The sequence below is a fragment of the Dermacentor andersoni genome, chromosome 10 (genome assembly GCF_023375885.2).
Source record: "Dermacentor andersoni chromosome 10, qqDerAnde1_hic_scaffold, whole genome shotgun sequence".
NCBI lineage: Eukaryota > Metazoa > Arthropoda > Arachnida > Ixodida > Ixodidae > Dermacentor > Dermacentor andersoni.
Window position 1 is genome coordinate 48,641,518 of NC_092823.1, and position 21,516 is coordinate 48,663,033.

General features: G+C 46.7%; 1 protein-coding gene across 2 annotated transcripts; it reads left to right on the top strand.

Annotated features, from left to right (window-relative positions):
• Window positions 1–8,868: 8,868 nt before the first annotated feature.
• On the top strand, window positions 8,869–19,615 carry LOC129388263 (uncharacterized). Of its 2 annotated transcripts, XM_055078408.2 has the most exons (4): window positions 8,869–9,069; window positions 15,461–15,676; window positions 16,318–16,362; window positions 19,129–19,615. In XM_055078408.2, the coding sequence occupies exons 1-4, from the start codon at window positions 8,911–8,913 to the stop codon at window positions 19,207–19,209; spliced, it is 501 nt and encodes a 166-aa protein (XP_054934383.2). In that variant the 5' UTR covers window positions 8,869–8,910; the 3' UTR covers window positions 19,210–19,615. The 2 variants fall into 2 exon arrangements, with proteins under 2 accessions (XP_054934383.2, XP_054934382.2); XM_055078407.2 differs by lacking the exon at window positions 19,129–19,615 and having other exon boundaries at window positions 16,318–16,670.
• Window positions 19,616–21,516: the final 1,901 nt, after the last annotated feature.

A 21,516-nucleotide genomic window follows, 5' to 3' on the forward strand; every position in this document is an offset into this window, starting at 1 on the left:
ATGCTATATATGCTTCCTAGTTTACGTAACAATCATACGTTACGCAATAGGTTACGCCTACAGCTATCCCATCGGCGGGCCATTTCCATACGATCGCATTACCTAAGTTACAGGTTGATTATTTAAGAGAGGATTCATGAATATATAACAAAAATATTGTGACAGTTAAATGTTCCCTTAACAAAGGAGTAAACGGCTGAGCCAGTAATGCCTATCTTTTTCAATGTAGCAAAAAAAATTAAATGTGTGTATAAAGGAAACATTTCCGAAAGAGAGGAGGGGCCGGGCAAATGCAGAGGACGGATATCTAAGATGCAATGCTGCTGGTGCGATGACCGGATGTCTCTGCGTCATATAAGCTCCAGACCCCGCTCCTTTCTCTATTATGATTGACCTATCGTACGTAGATCCCATTCACTTTTTAACTCATGCAGCGTAATCTTAGCAATGGTTTATCCACATTACATCATCACCCCCAGTTTCCTCTCCTTTCTCGATTCTCATATTGAGCTATCCTACGCCGTTATGTAGTCCTCAAATTGTATCACCGCATCACCACTCCCCATATTCTTTTACTGTCTTTCTTCGCTCATTTCGTGGTTATACGCCTCCGCCGCTTTGCTAGGCATTGCGTCCTTGAAATATACAGGTCTTTATTAGAACTCCAGCAATATTCGTTTAGCCTTGTCCCTGAAGTCCCTAAAGCAAGTGTCGCAAATTTGCGAAATTTTTCACTAATTGTTATTTGTGCTAAGACGCATATTGCGTAGACCAGCTGTACAGGCTTATTGGCTATGACGTTTTGCTGAACAAGTTCATTGATTGGCTTCCCAGTCGATGCGATTGCGTTTTGATGGGGCGAAATGAACGCGCAAACATTCGCTTACAAAACAAACTAGGAAGCAATATGTCAAGCGCACACAGGCGAACTTCAACACATCTCACTTGATGAGCCCCGACACTCGCTGTGAAAAAGCTAGAGATAGGATGAGCGAAAGCCGCAGTGATTGAAATGACCTTCGTGCTGCCTCTCGATTCAACTTAAACAAAGCGGCGAGGACACAGCTCACACGAAGCTATGCGCCCTCGGTCCGCCTACCCTCTGTACTCATTCAAATGGCTTTCACAGTAGAACCCGTGCGGCTGACTTTGTACTCATCGCAGATTGCTGTCAAGATAACGACCGTGTGGCCGCGCACAGCAGCACCATACGCAGCAGCCGCCGTAGTAGAGCACCCCCACCCCCGCCCTCCCTCGGGGCCTTGCGCACAGTGGGAGGCGGCGGGCTTCATCCACGCCTTCATTCCTTGCGCGCTCGAGATCGTCACGATCCTCGGCGGACTCTCGCACGCTTTCACTCACACCTATAACGTACAGCGTGCGTCCACGGTGTCATCGCACTTGGACTTTATAGGGACATCACGGCGATGCCGACGGCGGCCAAAAGTGCGCCTGTCGTGTCCAATATTGCAATAACAATTGCTGTAAAATATGAAAAAATACCATGTGACTACGCACTCAAGTGCACTGCTTATAAGAGGCATCAAGCACTCTCAGCGGGAAATCAACCTGTTTATTACTCGGCCGACCTGCAACAGTAATACTGAGATAACTTTTTTATCAATACCCAAACAGCTCCCAGAGGTAATGGTGCACAACCATGAAATAATGAAAGAATGAATTCTGGACATTTGTGCGCTAAAACCACGACTAACCACGGCACGCCGTAGTGGGGATCTCCGGATTATTTTTGACCACCATTCGATCTTTGACGTGCTCCCAATGCACGGGACAGGGATGTTTTTATATGTCGCCCGCATGGAAATGCGGCCGCCGAAGCCGGGATTTGATCCCGCGACCTCCCCGCTTCGCAGCGCAACGCCATAGCCGCTAAGCCACAGTGGCGGGCTAATGTGCGAGTAATTGTGCAGCCCCAAGTGGTGAGCCACAGACAAGCAGCTTGCTTTATAAATATTGACACGTGTACTTATCTTTATCGGGCAACCACGTTTCGCCGCTTAACAACTGTAATCTCACAGCGAGGGACGCGCCTGCACGTATCCGACGTTTCTGGAAAGTTATCGACGCTTCTATCCGCGTGTCTGTTGTCGCCGAACCTTGTGTTATCAGATTTCATCGCGTGACACGAATGGTGTAGAACTTTGTGGAAGACACGCGGGTCCCATCAGTTAATCTGGAACATTCGACGACTGATCTATAAAAGCCGACGCGCTTGACCCGCTAATCAGTTTTCCGACGATCGCCGACCGTGTTCGCCGCTATCGTTGTGCTATAAGTGTAGCCTGTTTTTGTGGGCACAGGTTCGCCCAATAAAAGCTAGTTTTGTATTCCACCGTATTGCTTCTTTCTTCACCGTCACTACCACGTGACATCTGGTGGAGGTGCTTTTCGTCCATGTACAGGACGCCCCCGACAAGCCGTGATCCCAGCCCAGACCACAAACAGAACCCCAACGTAGTCCCGGACCACCGAGCAAGCCGCCGTCTTCAACAGCTGCCCCTAGAGCACGGACTTCTACCTGAGAAGACCAAGAAGATTGTGGCCAAGGCAACCGCAATGGCAGCCCCAGCGTCCCCCATCGTGCTGCAGCAGCCCAGGAAACCACCAACGTTCCGCGGTTCCACATTTGAGGACCCGGAAACCTGGCTGGAAACGTATGAGAGGGTCGCTACGTTTAACAACTGGGCAAGCGACGACAAGCTACGACATGTCTATTTCGCATTGGAGGACGCCGCCAAGACGTGGTTCGAGAATCGAGAAGCCACCTTGACGACGTGGGACCTCTTCCGAAGCGGCTTCCTGCAAACATTTCAAAGCGTCGTGCGAAAAGAGCGAGCCCAAGCTCTACTGGAGACAAGAGCGCAGCTGCCGAATGAGACGATCGCGATTTTCACTGAGGAAATGAGCCGTCTGTTCCGCCACGCCGACCCAGAAATGTCCGAGGAGAAGAAAGTACGTCTACTGATGCGTGGTGTAAAGGAGGAACTTTTCGCCGGTATGGTAAGAAGCCCACCGAAGACCGTGGACGAGTTTCTTCGTGAGGCGACGAGCATCGAGAAGACACTGGAATTGCGGAACCGGCAATTTGACCGACGCACCAAGCCAACAAGCTACTCCGGAATTCAATCACTGGCCACGGACGATTTATGCGAGACCATCAGGGCCATCGTGCGCGAAGAACTGCGCAAGGTCTTGCCATCGTCGCAGCCTCAAGTGGCCTCGATCGCCAACATCGTGAAAGAAGAGGTGCACCGATCGCTAGGAGTTCCTGAGGTGCAACCACAATTACCGCAGCCCCAGCCAGAAGCGATGACTTACGCCGCCGTCGCACGCCGTCAAGCTCCCCCTCCGCGACAACGCCAGGGCCCTGTAACGCCACAATTCCGTCGTCCACCGCCGCCGCCGCCAGCACGCCCACCCGTCGCCCAGCGCACCTACGCGAGGAAGACGGACATTTGGCGCGCCCCCGACCACCGCCCGCTCTGCTACCACTGCGGCGAGGCCGGCCACGTGTACCGCCGATGCCCATACCGCGACTTGGGATTGCGAGGCTTCGCCGTGAACGCACAGCGCCCGAGGGAAGGTGAACGCCCTCGTGACATCGCCGACTACCTCGCCGCTACTCAGTGGAGCCCTCGACGATCGTCCCGTTCGCCGTCACCAGGCCGCTACCTGTCGCCGCAGCACCAACCATACACCGGCCCAGCCCGGGGCCGCTCTGCGAGCCCATATCCGGAAAACTAAAAGCAGCAACCGATGGAGGTGCGGTTGCTGTTCGTCGAACTGAAGAAGATCCTCCGCCGCCGACGAAGACGACGAAGAGACCATCTCGACGACATAATAACGACACGCCGCTGTCCCGACGGAGTCAGGAAGCCAAGACTCCACCGACGAAAAACGACTTGACGAAGCGACGTTCCAGCTTCAGTTCAACACGACGCAGCCGTGATCCGACGCCACGACCTAACTGCAACGCCAGACAAAGAACCACCGACCTTGACGTGCTTCTCGACGGCCACGCAGTCACTGCCTTAGTCGACACAGGGGCCGATTACTCCGTAATGAGTGGACACATCGCCGCCCAGTTGAAGAAGGTTAAGACTGTATGGGAGGGCCCCCAAATTCGGACCGCTGGAGGGCACCTCATTACGCCGACTGGAATCTGCACGGCAAGAATTACCATTCATGACCGGACTTACCCTGCCACCTTCGTTATCCTGCAACGGTGTTCACGAGACGTCATTCTCGGCATGGACTTCCTGAACCAACACGGCGCAATCATCGACCTGAAGTCGCAGTCAGTAACGCTGTCGGAAGATCAAGCGATACCATCGGAGAGCCCTTGTAGTCACCACGCCTTGAGTGTGCTCGAAGATCAAGTGAGCATCCCGCCTCGCTCCAGCATCGTTATTTCGGTGGGCACCGAAGCACCCGCTGACGCAGAAGGCGTCATCGAAGGCGACCAACGTCTACTACTCGACCGTGAAATTTGCGTCGCAAGAGGGATCGCTCGACTGCATGGGCTGACAAACTTCAGCCAGGAGTTCAAGCACATCAACAAGGGCACGACGATCGCATTCATCGAGGAAATACAGGAAACCAGCGATGCCTTTGTCCTCTCGGATTCTGTTGCATCTACCCCGACGACCGCAGTTCCCGAGCCAGACTTCAACATAAATCCAAGTCTCCCCGTGATTAAGCAGCAACAGCTCAGAAGTCTGCTTCGACGATACAAAGACTGCTTTTCGACGTCATCAAGGATTCGACAAACACCAGTCGCAAAGCATCGCATAATCACCGAAGAGAGCGCTCGACCACTCCGCCAGAGCCCTTACCGAGTTTCGACGCGAGAACGTGAAGCTATTAGGCAACAAGTCGATGAAATGCTGCGCGACGACATCATCCAGCCGTCAAAAAGCCCGTGGGCCTCTCCTGTAGTCCTGGTAAAGAAAAAGGACGGAACCCTACGCTTCTGCGTCGATTATCGTCGACTGAACAAGATCACGAAGAAGGATGTGTACCCCCTCCCACGGATAGACGACGCATTAGATCGGCTCTGCAATGCTAAATACTTCTCATCGATGGACCTCAAGTCTGGCTACTGGCAAATAGAAGTCGACGAAAGGGATCGCGAAAAGACCGCCTTCATCACGCCAGATGGCCTCTATGAATTCAAGGTTATGCCATTTGGACTGTGCTCGGCGCCTGCAACGTTCCAGCGCGTGATGGACACGGTTTTAGCAGGATTGAAGTGGCAGACCTGTCTTGTTTACTTGGATGACGTCGTCGTCTTCGCCGGAAATTTCGACGATCACCTTAAGCGGTTTGCGACAGTATTAGAGGCCATCAAGTCATCAGGGCTCACCCTGAAGTCGGAAAAGTGTCGCTTCGCTTACGATGAGCTTCTATTCCTAGGCCATGTCATCAGCAAATCTGGAGTGCGCCCCGACCCGCAGAAGACAGCTGCCATCGCAAAGTTCCCGCAGCCAATCGACAAGAAGGCAGTGCGCAGATTCCTTGGCATGTGTGCCTACTATAGGCGCTTTGTCAAGGACTTTTCGCGCATCGCGGAGCCGCTAACACATCTAACGAAATCTGATGTCGAGTTCAATTGGGAAACGCCGCAGGCCGACGCATTTCAAGAACTCAAACGACGCATGCAGTCGCCGCCGGTACTTGCACACTTCGACGAGGACGCCGATACCGAAATCCACACTGACGCCAGTAGCCTAGGCCTCGGTGCCGTCCTAGTCCAGAGGAAAGAAGGACTTGAACGGGTGATATCGTATGCTAGCCGGTCGCTGTCAAAAGCGGAAAGCAATTATTCTACGACTGAAAAGGAATGCCTCGCCATCATTTGGGCTACAGCTAAATTCCGCCCTTACCTCTATGGCAGGCCATTCAAAGTCGTCAGCGACCACCACGCGTTGTGTTGGCTAGCTAACTTAAAGGACCCTTCAGGACGGCTGGCGCGGTGGAGCCTCAGACTACAAGAATATGACGTAACGGTAATATACAAGTCCGGAAGAAAACACTCCGACGCCGACTGCTTATCACGCGCCCCAATCGATCCCCCGCCGCAAGACGACGTGGACGACGACGCCTTCCTTGGGATAATAAGCGCGGAAGACTTCACTAAACAGCAACGAGCAGACCCGGAGCTAAAAGGCCTCGTCGAGTATTTGAAAGGGAACACCGACGTTGTCCCTAGGGCATTTAAGCGCGTGTTGTCTTCGTTCACGCTACGAAACAACCTGCTCGTGAAGAACTTCTCACCAGTCCACGCCAGCTACCTTCTTGTGGTGCCGTCAGCGCTCCGTCCAGAAATACTGCACGCCCTACACGACGATCCAACCGCTGGGCACCTCGGATTCTCCCGGACGCTGTCGAGGATACAGGAAAAGTATTACTGGCCGCGTCTGACCGCCGACGTCGCCCGTTACGTCAAGACATGCAGAGACTGTCAACGACGCAAGACACCACCGACAAGGCCAGCAGGATTACTACAGCCGATCGAACCTCCTCGCCGACCATTCCAGCAGATTGGGATGGATTTGTTGGGGCCGTTTCCGACATCAACATCCGGGAATAAGTGGATCGTCGTGGCGACGGACTATCTCACCCGCTTTGCTGAAACTAAAGCTCTACCAAAAGGCAGCGCAGCCGAAGTGGCGAAATTTTTCGTCGAGAACATCCTGCTGCGACATGGTGCCCCAGAAGTCCTCATCACCGACAGAGGAACGGCTTTTACAGCAGAGCTCACCCAAGCCATTCTGCAGTACAGCCAGACAAACCAGAGGAGGACAACTGCCTACCATCCGCAGACGAATGGTCTCACGGAGCGCCTGAACAAGACCCTCGCCGACATGCTAGCAATGTACGTCGACGTCGAACACAAGACGTGGGACGCGATCCTGCCGTACGTAACCTTTGCGTACAACACGGCGGTGCAAGAAACAACACAGATCACGCCGTTCAAGCTGGTCTACGGCAGGAACCCGACGACGACGCTTGACGCCATGCTGCCGCACGTAACTGACGAAGAGAATGTTGACGTCGCTACCTATCTCCAGCGCGCCGAAGAAGCCCGACAGCTCGCCCGCCTACGGATCAAGACCCAGCAGCGTACCGACAGCCGACACTACAACCTCCGACGACGCTTCGTCGAGTACCAGCCCGGCGACCGTGTTTGGGTATGGACCCCGATACGCCGGCGAGGACTCAGTGAGAAGCTGCTGCGACGCTATTTCGGACCCTACAAGGTCATCCGACGTATTGGCGCACTAGACTATGAGGTCGTGCCAGACGGCATTTCGCACTCACAGCGGCGCCGCGCACGATCTGAAGTGGTCCACGTGGTGCGCCTTAAACCATTTTACGGACGCTGATGAACTTCCTTAGTGTGTTGTTTTCTTTGCTACGAGTGCTTTTCTTTGTTACTTTCTTTGTTAGCAGCATCGGGTCGATGCTTTTTAAGAGGGGGGTAATGACACGTGTACTTATCTTTATCGGGCAACCACGTTTCGCCGCTTAACAACTGTAATCTCACAGCGAGGGACGCGCCTGCACGTATCCGACGTTTCTGGAAAGTTATCGACGCTTCTATCCGCGTGTCTGTTGTCGCCGAACCTTGTGTTATCAGATTTCATCGCGTGACACGAATGGTGTAGAACTTTGTGGAAGACACGCGGGTCCCATCAGTTAATCTGGAACATTCGACGACTGATCTATAAAAGCCGACGCGCTTGACCCGCTAATCAGTTTTCCGACGATCGCCGACCGTGTTCGCCGCTATCGTTGTGCTATAAGTGTAGCCTGTTTTTGTGGGCACAGGTTCGCCCAATAAAAGCTAGTTTTGTATTCCACCGTATTGCTTCTTTCTTCACCGTCACTACCACGTGACAATATGAGTGTGCTGCGCACTGCTATTCTGTAGGGACCTGTATGTAATCAAATTATATTACTTCCATTCTTTCTGAGTGGTTTTCTTCGACTTTAAAAAAATACACGGTACGCACCGTTCGTCACGATAATGGGGCCTCAAAGTTCTACCACACTTTAACTGGCATCTTGAGAACTAAAACAAAAAATAATGTATTAGCTGAGCACTTTTAGATAAAGAATTGGATTTCTGGACTAAAATAATAGTGGCGGTTTTAGAACTTTATTACCAAAGTACACCTCATTTGATTCGTGGGAATATTATTTTTTCATGGTTTTGTGCATGGAAGCAAGGGCATCCTATATAACATTTCATGGAAAAGAGAACACGAAGTACGTTATTAGTTTATATTTCTAAATTGTCCGCTGGTCGACAAGCCTTTGTCCAATTACCAAAAACATGCATTTAGTTCTCTTTATGCTGCTTGTTCATTTCACGCACCCAGTGGCAAAGATAAGGAGCATAGAAGGGAAAAAATCACAGAAAGCTCATTTCATTACGTTATACATGATAATGTTTGTTGCAATGAAAACAATGATAAAAAAATGAGAAGGTAGAATAATGATAACACAGGCGAACTATTTGATATGCACTGGCTGTGTGAGTCTCGGCAATTGATGGGCAATTTCATAGTGGGTATGTGCTACAGTTATCGAGAAATATTACCATAATCTTCCTGATCGTATTCCTGACCTTGAAGAAGAATCCGAGGAAACAGGCCGGTAAGTGCTATTTTGTTTACACCAGGCTCGTGTCACGGGCGACGCAGTGAGCCTGTGTGCGTAGTGTTCCAAATTGTCTTACTGAACGCGTTTTATTTATTCAAGTGTAGTATAAATGGAATCGCTGTTATTTTTCCAAACAAATCGCCACCTTTGTTCCCTGCACTAAAGAGGCCAATTTTTCTGGGATCCTACACCACGATCTTCCCCCTTGGCCCCGCGACGATGTACTGGTGGTGGAAAACTGGCGCTCAATCCATGGAAGACCGACACTGGGAGGATGGTTGGCGCAACACAAGCATGATCTATGCCTCGACTGGCCCCCTGCAGCATTGTCCGTTTCAAGACAAACTGGTGGTAGCTCTGCGAGACAAGGCGAGACAGGTGAGAAATGTTGTTCCCATTGATAGACCGCACACTGGAAAAAGGCAACAAATATGCATGTTACGAGCCACTAACTGGTCATTTTATTTGTATCGCTTAATATCATTCTGATTCGCTATTGCATGTGGCTGTCGCTGCTTTTGGTATGTGCGTCTTCAATCAGAAAAAGCTCTCAGTACAGCTCAAGATAGCCGCGTGGCTTTGCAAGCAGAGAATACAAAAACCAGTAAAGATAGCGTGCCCATGCTGCTTCTGGGAACTCGTCCTGATGTAGTTTTTGCTGAAATAGTGAAAACAATTTTACATGAGAGAACACAAGTTAAGAACTATTTTCTCCGCGAGATTTATTTCAATGCGTTCAGTACTCTCTGGAGTTATGGTTATTCGAAAATTACCTTTCATACCCGCCATGTCGCTCGCCCTCCTTCGTCGTCCGGCACCACGGAGCCTATGACAAAATGGTGCGCTTCTCGCAACTCTCTGCCCGCTGAACGTTACAGTGGCGCGCTGTTAAATTTGGTTGTATATGTTTACGTAGACGCCCCAACTTCTGCTTTTGGCGCCGAGATCAAGCTAAATTAAGTGTCCTTGCAAACGCTCCAAAAGAGAGCAGAGTGACGCCTACATTTTCCTTTAGCAGCTCGCGCCGCTACTCGCCAAGCATCCTCGCGTTATCTTAAATGACGTCAGTGTTACAACGCGTTGCAGAGAAGCCAACTTCGCGGACGCGACGTCAACTTTTTATTACCTCAATGTCATCAACATCGCATTCCGTTGCTCTAGCAACACGCGTGAAATCACATGAATTGCGTGTAATTTCATGAATAGCATGACATGAATCGCAGGGATGCATGACTGTCATGACACAAATCATATGAAATGCACAATATGACATTGAGTGACATGCGTGACGTGGTGAATGTCATAACAAGAACAACATAGATGCAATGACACATCCCCCGCATGGCAAAGACTACATGCATAACGATAAATGCAGACATGGCGTGCATGTCACGCAGTGGTGACATGACATACATAGCATGAATGATATGTAATCTATGTTGTGGCATAAATTACATTTTACTAAATACATAACATGACTTCCATAGCGTGTCAGCGTGCCTGACAACAATGCATTCATGCGCGAGATGCCATGATATAACATGCAAGACAGGAATAACATGCTTGCGTGACATGACATAAAATGCAAAAACGTCACGGCGAGCACCACCACGAAAACATACCAAGTGGCACCAGCTAGCCGCACATAACAAGAAACTAATTACTTGCATAACACGATAAACATGTATGTCATGACACTCGTGTAGTCGTTCATGGAAGTCATATTATAACGTGGGCATAATACCAATCATGTCATTTTGCATAAATGTCATTCCATTGCCGTCATAATATTTTTTGAAACTATATTTGCTGATACTCTAGGTTAACATCAGGACCAAGATAGTAGTGGAAACAATCATACAATAATATGCTGCAAACAGTGAACAGAACAATCGAATACAGCATTGCAACAATTTATGCCTTATTATTTAAAATGCTCCGAAACAAGTGCGGAAAACTGCTCATGTGTTCTCGCATTTAAAATGTTTGCAGGAAGTTCATTCAAGTCGCGTACTGCGGAGAGAAAAGAATAAGTATTTGTAGCAATCTTCCGGAAAGCACTCTTCCATAACGTGTCTACCACGTTTTTTTTTTTGCTACATTATCAGATTGATTCATTTATATACGCGGATTTAGGAACAGATTTTACCCCACTGATGATGGAGAGGAAAAGGCTAAGCTATCTTTTTTTATGACACTAAGTAGAGGCACATTCGCATTTACATAGAGTGAATTTACTGCGTCTTGCTGTCGCTGTCAAGAAAGATATCCTCGCAATGCACGTCCTTGCACTCGCTCCGGTTTTGACGACGAGTTTCTATAATATGTATCCCACAACCCGTATGCATAGAGTAATATTAGGCGCACAACCATTTTATACGCAGGCAATTTTGTATATGTCCTAATTTCTGGATGTCTGTCCATACTACTTTTTAATGTGTGATACCAAACTAAAGGCTGCTGTTAGTGAAATTCCTAGGCACTTCAATTTGTGACTCGATGTGGTTGTTCACCTTTTAATATATATGTCAGTCATTCGTTCTTGTGTTTGGTTGTCGTACATTCTGTCATTACTGTGTTGAGAGTCTGTACACGCTATTTCTGGCATGCACTTCATAATATCACGCCATAGATGCACGTCACGAATGCATTTCATTCTCATCTTTTGATTCATACCATGTATGCATGTCAAGCATGTCGTGATATCATACGGTTTAAAAAAATGCAACGCAATTGCCATACCTCCTAATACAAAATTCGAGCGCAGCTGTATACGTGTTTTCATTTCGCGATATATTGAGGGAAAGAACTTTAGATGGAAATCACGGCCCCGACTGGCAGTGGGCCGGTGCCGTCAGCGCCTCCTTCGCAGAGGGTCGGACAGTATGGGAACGCTTGCATGATAAGCGCCATCTGAGTCAGCCGCGGAAAAAGACGACTAACGCGCGAGCAATGGCACGAGCGCGTTCGCGCGGTTACGCTGTGGGACGACTACGCTCAATCCTGGAACGGGAACATAAGAGGGGCGCTCTGACCAAAACTGACCACAACGATTTCATCATCATCATTATCGTTATCCTGGCTATGCCCACTGCAGGGCAAATGCCTCTCCCATACTTCTCCAACTACCCCGGGCATGTACTAATTGTTGCCATGTTGTCCCTGCAAACTTCTTAATCTCATCCGCCAACCTAATTTTCTGCCGCCCCGTGTTACGTTTCCCTTCCCTGGAATTCAGTCCGTATCCCTTAATGACCACCGGTTACTTACCTCCTCATTACATGTCCTGCCCAGGCCCATTTCTTTTTCTTGATTTCAACTAAGATGTCATTAACTCGCGTTTGTTCCCTCACCCAATCTGTTTTTTTCTTATCCCTTAACATTACACCCGTAGTTCTTCTCCCCATAGCTCATTGCGTCGTCCTCAAATAAGTAGAACCCTTTTCGTAAGCCTCCAGCTTTCTGCCCCGCACGTGAGTACTAGTAAACGCAACGATTTCCGACTGCGTAAGAGACTCGATCATGACAATCATGCTATTGATATAATAGATCATGTCATGACATGCAGTGTATTCATGTCATGTAAAATAAATATAGCTAAAGCAGTGTATAGGTAACGAAACCAACATCAAGGCATCATGACGGCGTAACAAGATAGATAGCTAGACTGACAGACTTACCGTGCCGCAAAAGAAATCTTCCGAATCAGTGTCACCTTGGTGGCGGAACCATATTGATGTTCCAAGTTGGGCTACTGTGCGTGTGAGCCGGGCTCTCGCATAGAGCCCGTAAAAATGGCGGAGTTGTGTGAAACTCTGCACCCTTTGGGACAATATATAGGGACACCACCCGAAATCAGACGCTGTCACCTAACAACGGTTGCCGAAGGGCTTAGTCTTGCGCTAACCGGCGCAGTTAATTTACTCACTCGCGCCGCATCTGCAGCCAACAACTGTGCCCTGACCTCATAGTTTCGCTTTCATTTTCGGCACATATCTATACTCACGGACAGTCATCATCATCATCATCATCGTCACCCTTAGTCTACCCTTCCTTTCGTGTCCACTGCCGGACGAAGGCCCTTCTCCCTTCGATCTCCAATTACCCCTGTCTTGCTCTTGCAGATTCCAACTTACGCCTCGAATTTCCTCTGTTCATCACCCCACCTGTTTTTCTGCCGATGTCGACCGCGCTTCCCGACTTGGCACCCATTCTGTAACTCTAACGATCCACCGCATATCTACCTCACACATTATATGCACTGCCCTTCTCCTTTTTATCCTAATGTGAACTACAATATCATCTTTGCCCGTTTGCTCTCTGATCAACACAGCCCTCTCTCTCTGTATTTTTACGTTACGCCTAACATTTTTCGTTCCATTGCTCTTTCCGTGGTCCTTAACTTGTTCTTGAGCTTCTGTGTTAACCTCCTACCTCACGGATAATGTTATGTAGCAAAGAAAGGATAGTTACCTGCGTGGAGCTTCTGCAGTTGTGTTTCCGCGCCAAGTAGTCCGGCATCGTTTGGCAGCGCTTTTCGGTTTCTCACAAATGACGATGAATCGACGTAGCTGGTACGTGGGATGATGTCGCGTTTGCCCAGAGGCGGATGGGAAAAGCTGCAAGATCCGTCAACTTCACTAATTGGTGGGGGAGTCCCTGTTATTTAGTTGTCGTAAATGAACTTTCTTTTCTCTTCATCAGCATAAACTAATGACATTTAATGCGGAAGCATTCAGGGTCATCTGTCAGTTGTTGATGAGTTCGTCCGTCCGTATGTAAAGCATGACATGATGCGCTCGAGGTATGCATAAGTTCCTATGAGGGTATATATAAGAATACCCTATGAATACGTATGACTACACACATTTGTTAATATGGCTCTATGCAATGGGTACTGAAGATGTATTATCAGTAAGTAAGGTTAACAAAAGACAAATAACAATAACTACGATGTTACTATTTAAGCATGAATAAGACTCATCCAGACTAATGAAGGGCAAGAAAGCCTAATGGATAATGATCACTAAGGAAATACGTAAGCGTTATGATGAATAATTGAGGATAATTAAGAATAATGAGAGAAATCAAAATTGTCATATTGTGTGCGAATTAGCCAATCAAGAGTAATTAAGGGTAATGGAGATGAGTTATCCGTAATAAAGATGAAATACCATAAATCACAAATATTTGTTAAATATTATGATTTCCGCCCGAATTTAATAATTATTTACTTATTAATAGGTATTAACAATCAAGAAACGAAACCTAGAAAACGTCCTCATGATACGAGCAGACGCGTTCGGTTACGTCAGAGACGTGTGTGTGCAAAATGAGCGTCTCGAAAGAATGCTTCCGTACTATATGACAAGTTTCACTAGGCAATTTCTGCGGCATATTTTTCAGCTAAGCTGTTAGCCTCTAGTAGCCTGGGATGTTTCGTGCCTGCGTGCGAAACCTTTGCTTTCGCAAATATGTGGGCCGATCTCGGAGGCAGTGCAAGGAAGCGGGCAGCATGCTGTGTGCTGCTTCTGCAAGAGGCGTTGCATGAAGGAATCAGGCGACATCATAACTTGACGAAGACGTCATCCCGTTATGCCACGTTTGAGGTGATTGCGCCATCCGTTTACGTCACCAGGAGATATCGTGACGTGACGTGCGGTTATCACGTAACGTAACGTTTGACGTGATGATGTCATCGTGCTACATTTGAGGTCATTTTAGGTCATGTGAAACATGGCGCCACCACCTGGTCCCACAGGTTTTGATACCATCGGGTGTTACCGCCGTATCTTTCGCTTCGTGACCAGTACAATGATTTCTTAGTTATAAAGAATACTCCCTCAGCAGTTGTAGTGGCCGATTTCGACTGCATCGCTGGACATCCGCTTTGGCACGGCCGAGATGGCGAGTGTTCTTTTTAATTTTTGCTATGATTTAGCTCTAACTGATCTGCTTATTTAAGAATGCCACTTGCAGCACTGTTCCCCCTTTTCAAGTGAAAGAATAGTAGAGAAGGAAAACAACTTCACAAGAAGTCTTTTTTATTGAGGTGACTAACTAACAAAGTGAACCGGCTGGCTCTTGTTTTGATTGCTCGCTTTAGGTCACAAGTTCCAATTGTGAAATTGAAAGCGAGTGTTAATGAAGTCAAGCTCGCTTAGCAGAAATTGTTAGTCTAGCACAGCGTTCGCGATATCCGTCACCATAATCTTCTACAATATGCATTGGCGCGCCAGGTTAAACAAAATATGGATCCAGTAGTTTGTGATTTACTTAGCTCTACTGCAAATGCCTGTTCTACTAAACTTCGGAGGTGGACAGCTAGAATGCGACGCTAATTATAGAATTTTCGCGAGGCTGATATGACTTCATTCCTTCTCAAGAAAGTCATGCGCCTTTCGCAAGAGGGTCATTTGCCCTGATTGGAATAAAAAAGTCAACTGGCGAAATATTTAGTTGCCCATATGCAAAGTGCGCTGTGTCGTGCAAGTGACGTAACAGGTAGAACTGCACTTGAAGGTCCAAGTGACCTGAAAAAAAAAAAAAACACGTGCCTTAACTCCTAAATTAAATCTGTTATATTAGGTCCTGCCTTCAGATCTGCCACAACAGAACAGGACATGCCTGTTTCTTAACACTTCTGATGTCCCCATTATTTCGCTACAGGTATTTCAATCCTGCATGCGTTATCTCGTTTGCTTGTTATTTTTCGATCGTGCTTCATTGAGATATCAACCGAGCATACAATCTTTGCTCTACTTCTTAGGTGACCTGGATGGTGCTGTTGCTGGGCTACACATTGTCCATAGGCGCCGTGGTCGTCAAGGCGCACGCTGTGGGCAGGCGACTCGTCCTTGTGATCACACCGGCTGTTCTACTCCTGGCTCTCACGCGTCCCGTCACAAGCCCACTTCTGCAAAACTCAAGCGCACTGGGTGCTTTGACAGCTACCTTGGTTTTGATCTTTGAGGTGGCGTGCGTGGTAAGCAAGCCTCCATAATATTGAAAGCCGCCAAAAAAAAGAGTGGACATCAGGGAACATAGAACATTGCTAATACACGGCGATGCCTTCCCCAAGTTATTTTGATTCCGTAAAGCAGAACCGCGTGCACTTGATTGGCCACGTAATTTTGCTACTACAACAACTACGATTCGTGTTCTAATGTCCGGTCCTTAAGAAGTGTCAAGCTGCGGGCCGAAACGGCGCAACCACACTCAGGTGACAACGTTTCTGTATCACTGATGAATTTGTCGACTTCTTGTGGGGACACGATTCTGAGCTTACGGAGTCCAGCATTTACACAATTTCGTTCAGTTCTATTGAGCATTATTTTTTTTTCTTTATTATACCGCTGTCAGCTGGTTAAGGTCATCAATGTTGCTCATTGACCATAAAAGAAAAGGTAGGAGCAATAGCCTGTGTACGAAGGCGCATGTATCCTAAGGCATGTATATTCTTAATCAGTTGAACTTAGAGCGCATCTTCATTTTTCCTATGCTACTTAGGTATCATAATATGTGTTTAAAGGCAATTATTCTAATTGTACTTGAAAGCAAAATAAAGTGCATAGCCCGCTGTCGCCATATTTCAATGTTATCTTTATATTCTCCCTCACTTCACAGGTGGAACTGCTGTACGTGAAACCATTTGGCCCCGCAGCTGCCCTGGTCAGTACAATATTGCGCCTAGGAATAGCTTTGGCACTGTTCTACTTGAAACCCGGCTCTTCAATGGCTTCTGTACGGCTGCTGCCACATTTCGGATTCACGGCGCTAACTATATTTCTCCTTATCGTGGTCTATTACTTCAAAACGTCACCAAATAGGTACGGGTTCATATATTGACATGCATACATTGTTTAATACTTGTTTACCTTTTATCCCGGGAACCGTTCTTCAAGCCAAGATGCACCTGCAATCATTGTAACATTTTCGAAAATAATTGTTGGCTATATTTCTTGTCTATGTTGTCACTTGACCTTGAGTGTTCACATGTATGCGCGAAACAAATACTGTTTTACTTTCTGGAGGGCACGTAGGCACCAGCGATTACGCTGATACCGTCGGCCATCCAGTTACGTATAAATCGCCAATGCGTATGTCATGCCGACCAGATTTTGACCGTCGTCAACTGTGCTCACTGCTATCGCTGTGATTTGAGTGCCACTTGTTTTTCTGGGGAGAGGTTCGCCCATTAACGAGCTAACGGTTTAAATTGTCTTATTCTACGCTTGCCACGGTGTGGTTACAATATTGATATATACATTCACCTACTGCATGGGCATTCATGTATACCTTCACTATCAAACGAGTATACGTTATACCTTCGTGGAAATGAACACCGAGGCTAAAAGTAAATGCTATTCACTAGACGCACAAATGTTTTGTGCGTCTTCACTCTTGTGCGTTCTTGCTTAATATTGGAAATTATTGTAACGATTCAGAGTCTGAAGTAAAAAGCGTGGTAAATTTTTCATTGTATTGTTTTTGAGGTTGCAGTAAAGCAAATAAAGAGAAAGGAAGCGTCGATACAAGGGCGTGAATATTTCGCTTAAAATGTCAAAAACAGATATTGCGCTTACCGCTGCACTGTTTTTTATAGGGCTTCGCAGAAAGATCGCATTTTGTAGTTTACGACATTGAATATAACACGTGGCACAGTTATGTACCTGGTTTGTTAGAAGAGAAACTGATGTTTGCCTTCGTTGATGGTGAGCTGAGCTGATGCTGTGATGGTGCAAGTAACCACTTGGGTCGATGCCTGCCGGCAGCTGCAGAAAACAGCAGTGCAGGGCGGGTTGCGACGCGTTCACCAGGCGACCAGCGTCCCTGAACAGCTGGTTTGTGCAGCTGCTAACAGGCAGCGATACACTTTACCCCTTGCGCTATCGCGGCAGTAGGTTGCATCCCCAAAAACGAAGGGAACATTGGATTTCTTTCTAGTAAACCAAGTAATTAACTGTTCCAGGTGTTACATTCGAATACGTTGGCTCTAAAATGCGATCTTCTCACGAAATTTGCGTTAAACAGTTGCATGATAGGCGGACAATCCTTTTTTGAAAATTTCAAGGAAAACATGTTGGCCCTTTCCATAAGCATGCATTTGCGAGATCTTGCTTTAGACCAAAAATAAATTTGACATGTTGCTGCACATTCTGGATAATACATTTCTATCAATATTTACTGTCTGGGAACAAGCGTTTTTTGGACATGCTTGTTTTTGCACCTGTTAATCTGCTCGAAGCTTTTTTTTCCTTTGTTTTGCACTATGTTGTTCATATCTTTTATATCTGTATCAACGTAATCTGTTCATCACAAAATTGCTATAAAAGTATTCCTACGAATGAGTTTGAGAAAAACCAACATGCAGGAAGAACCAAAAGACTTGAAGGTTTGATGTGTAGCTTGAGCAAGTGGCTATTCTAATGGGAATATGTCATGCCTACACCATTTCTGGCGGGAAGACAGAGTCGGGTACGAACACACATACAAACTCAATAAATGCGTAGAATGCAGTTGTAAACAAACAATATATCACACTAAAACCTCCTGAAAGCGGGCAACATACCTTCAACACTTCACCCCGTAAGTGCAGCCATAGCCTTGGCTGTTTGAATAATGTTCAAAAGATTTCTGCGTTAATATTGGTCTAGAAGAAAGCATGGTTTGTTTAGATGGAGGCAATGTAGTGGGTTGACACATCTTTGAGTTTTAGAACTATACATCAGAGTTTCGAGTCTTCTTCTTTGTCCACCATGGGTATTCAAGATTGTAGAAAGTCAAATTAATATTTCCTTACGTAGGTCCTCAGTGAAACTTGAAACAATTATGGGGTGAATATATTCACATTACTGCACTGTTATAACAAACACGGTAAGCTAACACGTTAAAAGAATCAACCGAGAGATTGCTTGAAAAGACGGCTGATAAGAGAAATGGAAATCAACAACAGTGTCATTCCTTGGCATCGGGTAACCAGAATGCTGCAAGACTAACGGCTTTGATGTGATTGCAGGCGGAGGGCTTGTATATTTAGCATTGCTCTTAAGACAGGTCAATTAGTGGTACTTCTACTTGTGGGAAAAGAGGTAAATGACTTGCGTTCGTGATAACTTAGCTATCTTTCACCTAAAAATTTAAATATCGGGTTTTACGCGTTAAAATTACTTTCTGACTATGAGGCACGCCGTAGTGGGGCCCACGGGAAATTCGGGCCACCTGGGGTTCTTTAACGCGCACATAAGTCTAAGTCGCATTTCGCCCCATCCAAATGCAACCGCCGTGGCGGGGATTCGATCCCGCGACCTCGTGCTTAGCATGCCATCACCATAGCCACTAAGCAACCATGGCGGCTTAACTACCTTCTACTTTTATATGCTTTTGGGTTTCTTTGTCTCTTAATAATTCTCGACCAAATCGTCATTAAAACTGCAGGGAAGAGAACCACTGTTCCAATCCAATGATTCAACGACCCCTCGGCCAGGCCACAAGAACATCGCTTCCACAGGTCACTGAAGCATTGGTCATGGAACAGACGTTAAACGTAGTGCGGCGTGAACAGAAAAAGAATCCCAGCTCGACTAAGAAAGGACATTTCCAAGATCAACCAGTTATCTTGCGAAGGTCAACGCGTATTCGACGGCCAATAGAGAGATTTGATCCTTCATCATAGAAGGCACCAGCGAGATCCGTTATAGTTCACTTGTGAAGAAAAAGTTACTTGCCATGTCTCTTCCATTCTTGTACCATTATTGTTTGAAGACCGCCGCAATTGATAAATTATTACTGCGTTTGATGCCATCGTATGTCTTCGCAAGGGTTGCGACAACTTGCACCTTCAGTTCTTCGTAGACGACAGTTCTCAAGCATAAGATTTTAAGAGGAATAAGCACAACCGCATTTCTTGTAAATAAAGAGCATGTGTCCCTGAAGCCCTTCAAGACCGTCGTTGTCTTTTTATGGGAAAGAGCCACATGAAATGCGCGCCTAATCAAGCTTGGCAAAATAATAGTTTGATACACTCGCAGCTTTTACTCACATGGGGTGGCTTCTAACTTAAGTTGTGCGTCAGATACCCAACTTTCGCTTAGAAGTTGCACAAATATCGTCCATGTGTTTGAACTATGATAGCCGGCTCATAACTACTACTTCCAGCAAATATGTTGGCTCAATTCTTTCACCCCTGCGTCATCGATCTTGTATGCATACAAATGTGGTTGTTTTTTATTGGTGACAGGAAGAAAATGTCCGGCCGAACCCATATCACGATCCTTGTTGACGGCACTACGATTTCAATGTTGAAGCAATGCACAAACCACCAAAATGCGCCATGTATAAGGCGTGTATTGACTGGATGCTCTCTGGCGCGTTCCTGTGGCCGCGCTGCGCCATCCAATGCGGCTGCAGCAAAGTCACCGCGTGAATATGTATCTGAATATTTATGCACACTATATGAATCGAATAACAATGACGCGGAGTCGACTTCACCGACCACCAAGGAAATTTAAGTGATTTTTCGTCATTGATGTCGGCCACATACGTAATGGCGCATTGCCAAGCTTCTGGTAAAGATGAACATAGGAGAGCAGTACTTACCCCGTGGCCGAAATTGATACCAAAGAGGTTCATTTAGACGTGACAGATGCCCAGTTTTACATACCCAGTTATTGAAGTTGGGTTAACGAGGTTCATTGAAAAGCGGCCGATAAGTGGCAATTCACCAGTACCAAAAGTTGGTGTCAAAAGGGTAAATGATGAGGGCCACATATGCAATGAAGCCCCGACGAGTTTTCCGGACTATTGGTTTCGAACCCGATTCCCTCATCACAGCAGCACGATGCTTAACCACTAGTTCATTGAACACCCAGTGGCCCAACTTGGCGGAAACACGTTAGTGACACCGACAACGGACCGACCTACCGACAGACCTACGAACACTGGTAAGGGCCTAAAGTACCCTAATAATGCTAATCGCATTAAAACTGCTTTATTCTTCTTTAACCACATGGGTAACGAGCCATACCATTCAGAAATTCTTTTAAGACTTTAGTGTTGATAACATTCAACTTCACTGCTCATAATTTTCTGAAACAATGCGCAAGTGTCGGCGCATAAACGGATGTTAGCACTGTGTTGAAGTGGATAAAGTTGAATTAATAACTTTGGTTATTTATCTAAGCAAAAATTTGGCGACTGGTTATGGATCCGAAAGATTTCCGCTGATTTCGACCCAATTCCAATCCAGTGATCTCCCTTACCCTAGTTTCATTAGTGATTGTCTCTAGCTAGCTCATGGATGAAAGTTAAGCTTTGTCCAGGGGTCTTAACAATGATAAAAGCAAACCTGCATTGTAGCAGTATGTGACAAAATTAGAATTTTTTTACAAATAAACGAAAATCGTCAAGATTTCCAAAACAGCTTAGGAACTTTGTCAGAGTCAAATACAATACCTAAAGCTTGGTAAACAGATAAAATAAAAATTCTGCATAAGAAAGGAGCGACCCAAGCCAACATGGAAATGCCTTTTCGCTGAAGAAACAGCTTGTCATAAAAACAACAGCGCGAGAGACAGCGACAAACGAACATGAACTATCAACATGCCCAAAAATCTACCCTTAATATCGTAATAAAAATTCACAATTCTGTTACTTGGGTAAAATTAAAGCAATTAGATAAAACTGAGGATGGACAGGCCACAGAAATATTCAAGAACAGTGTTATCGCTAGCTTTCAAGACACTCACGTGATAAGGAGCAGGGATGTGCGGCCCTTGAACTGCTTGAAGCCCACTCCACAAATTAAAAACGTTATTCTTGTATTAG

Coding starts and splice junctions, on each gene's coding strand:
- LOC129388263 (XM_055078407.2), top strand. CDS start 8,911: ATGTACTGGTGGTGGAAAACTGGCGCTCAATCCATGGAAGACCGACAC. Junction 9,070..15,460: donor TGCGAGACAAGGCGAGACAG/GTGAGAAATGTT, acceptor TCTACTTCTTAG/GTGACCTGGATGGTGCTGTT. Junction 15,677..16,317: donor TCTTTGAGGTGGCGTGCGTG/GTAAGCAAGCCT, acceptor CTCACTTCACAG/GTGGAACTGCTGTACGTGAA.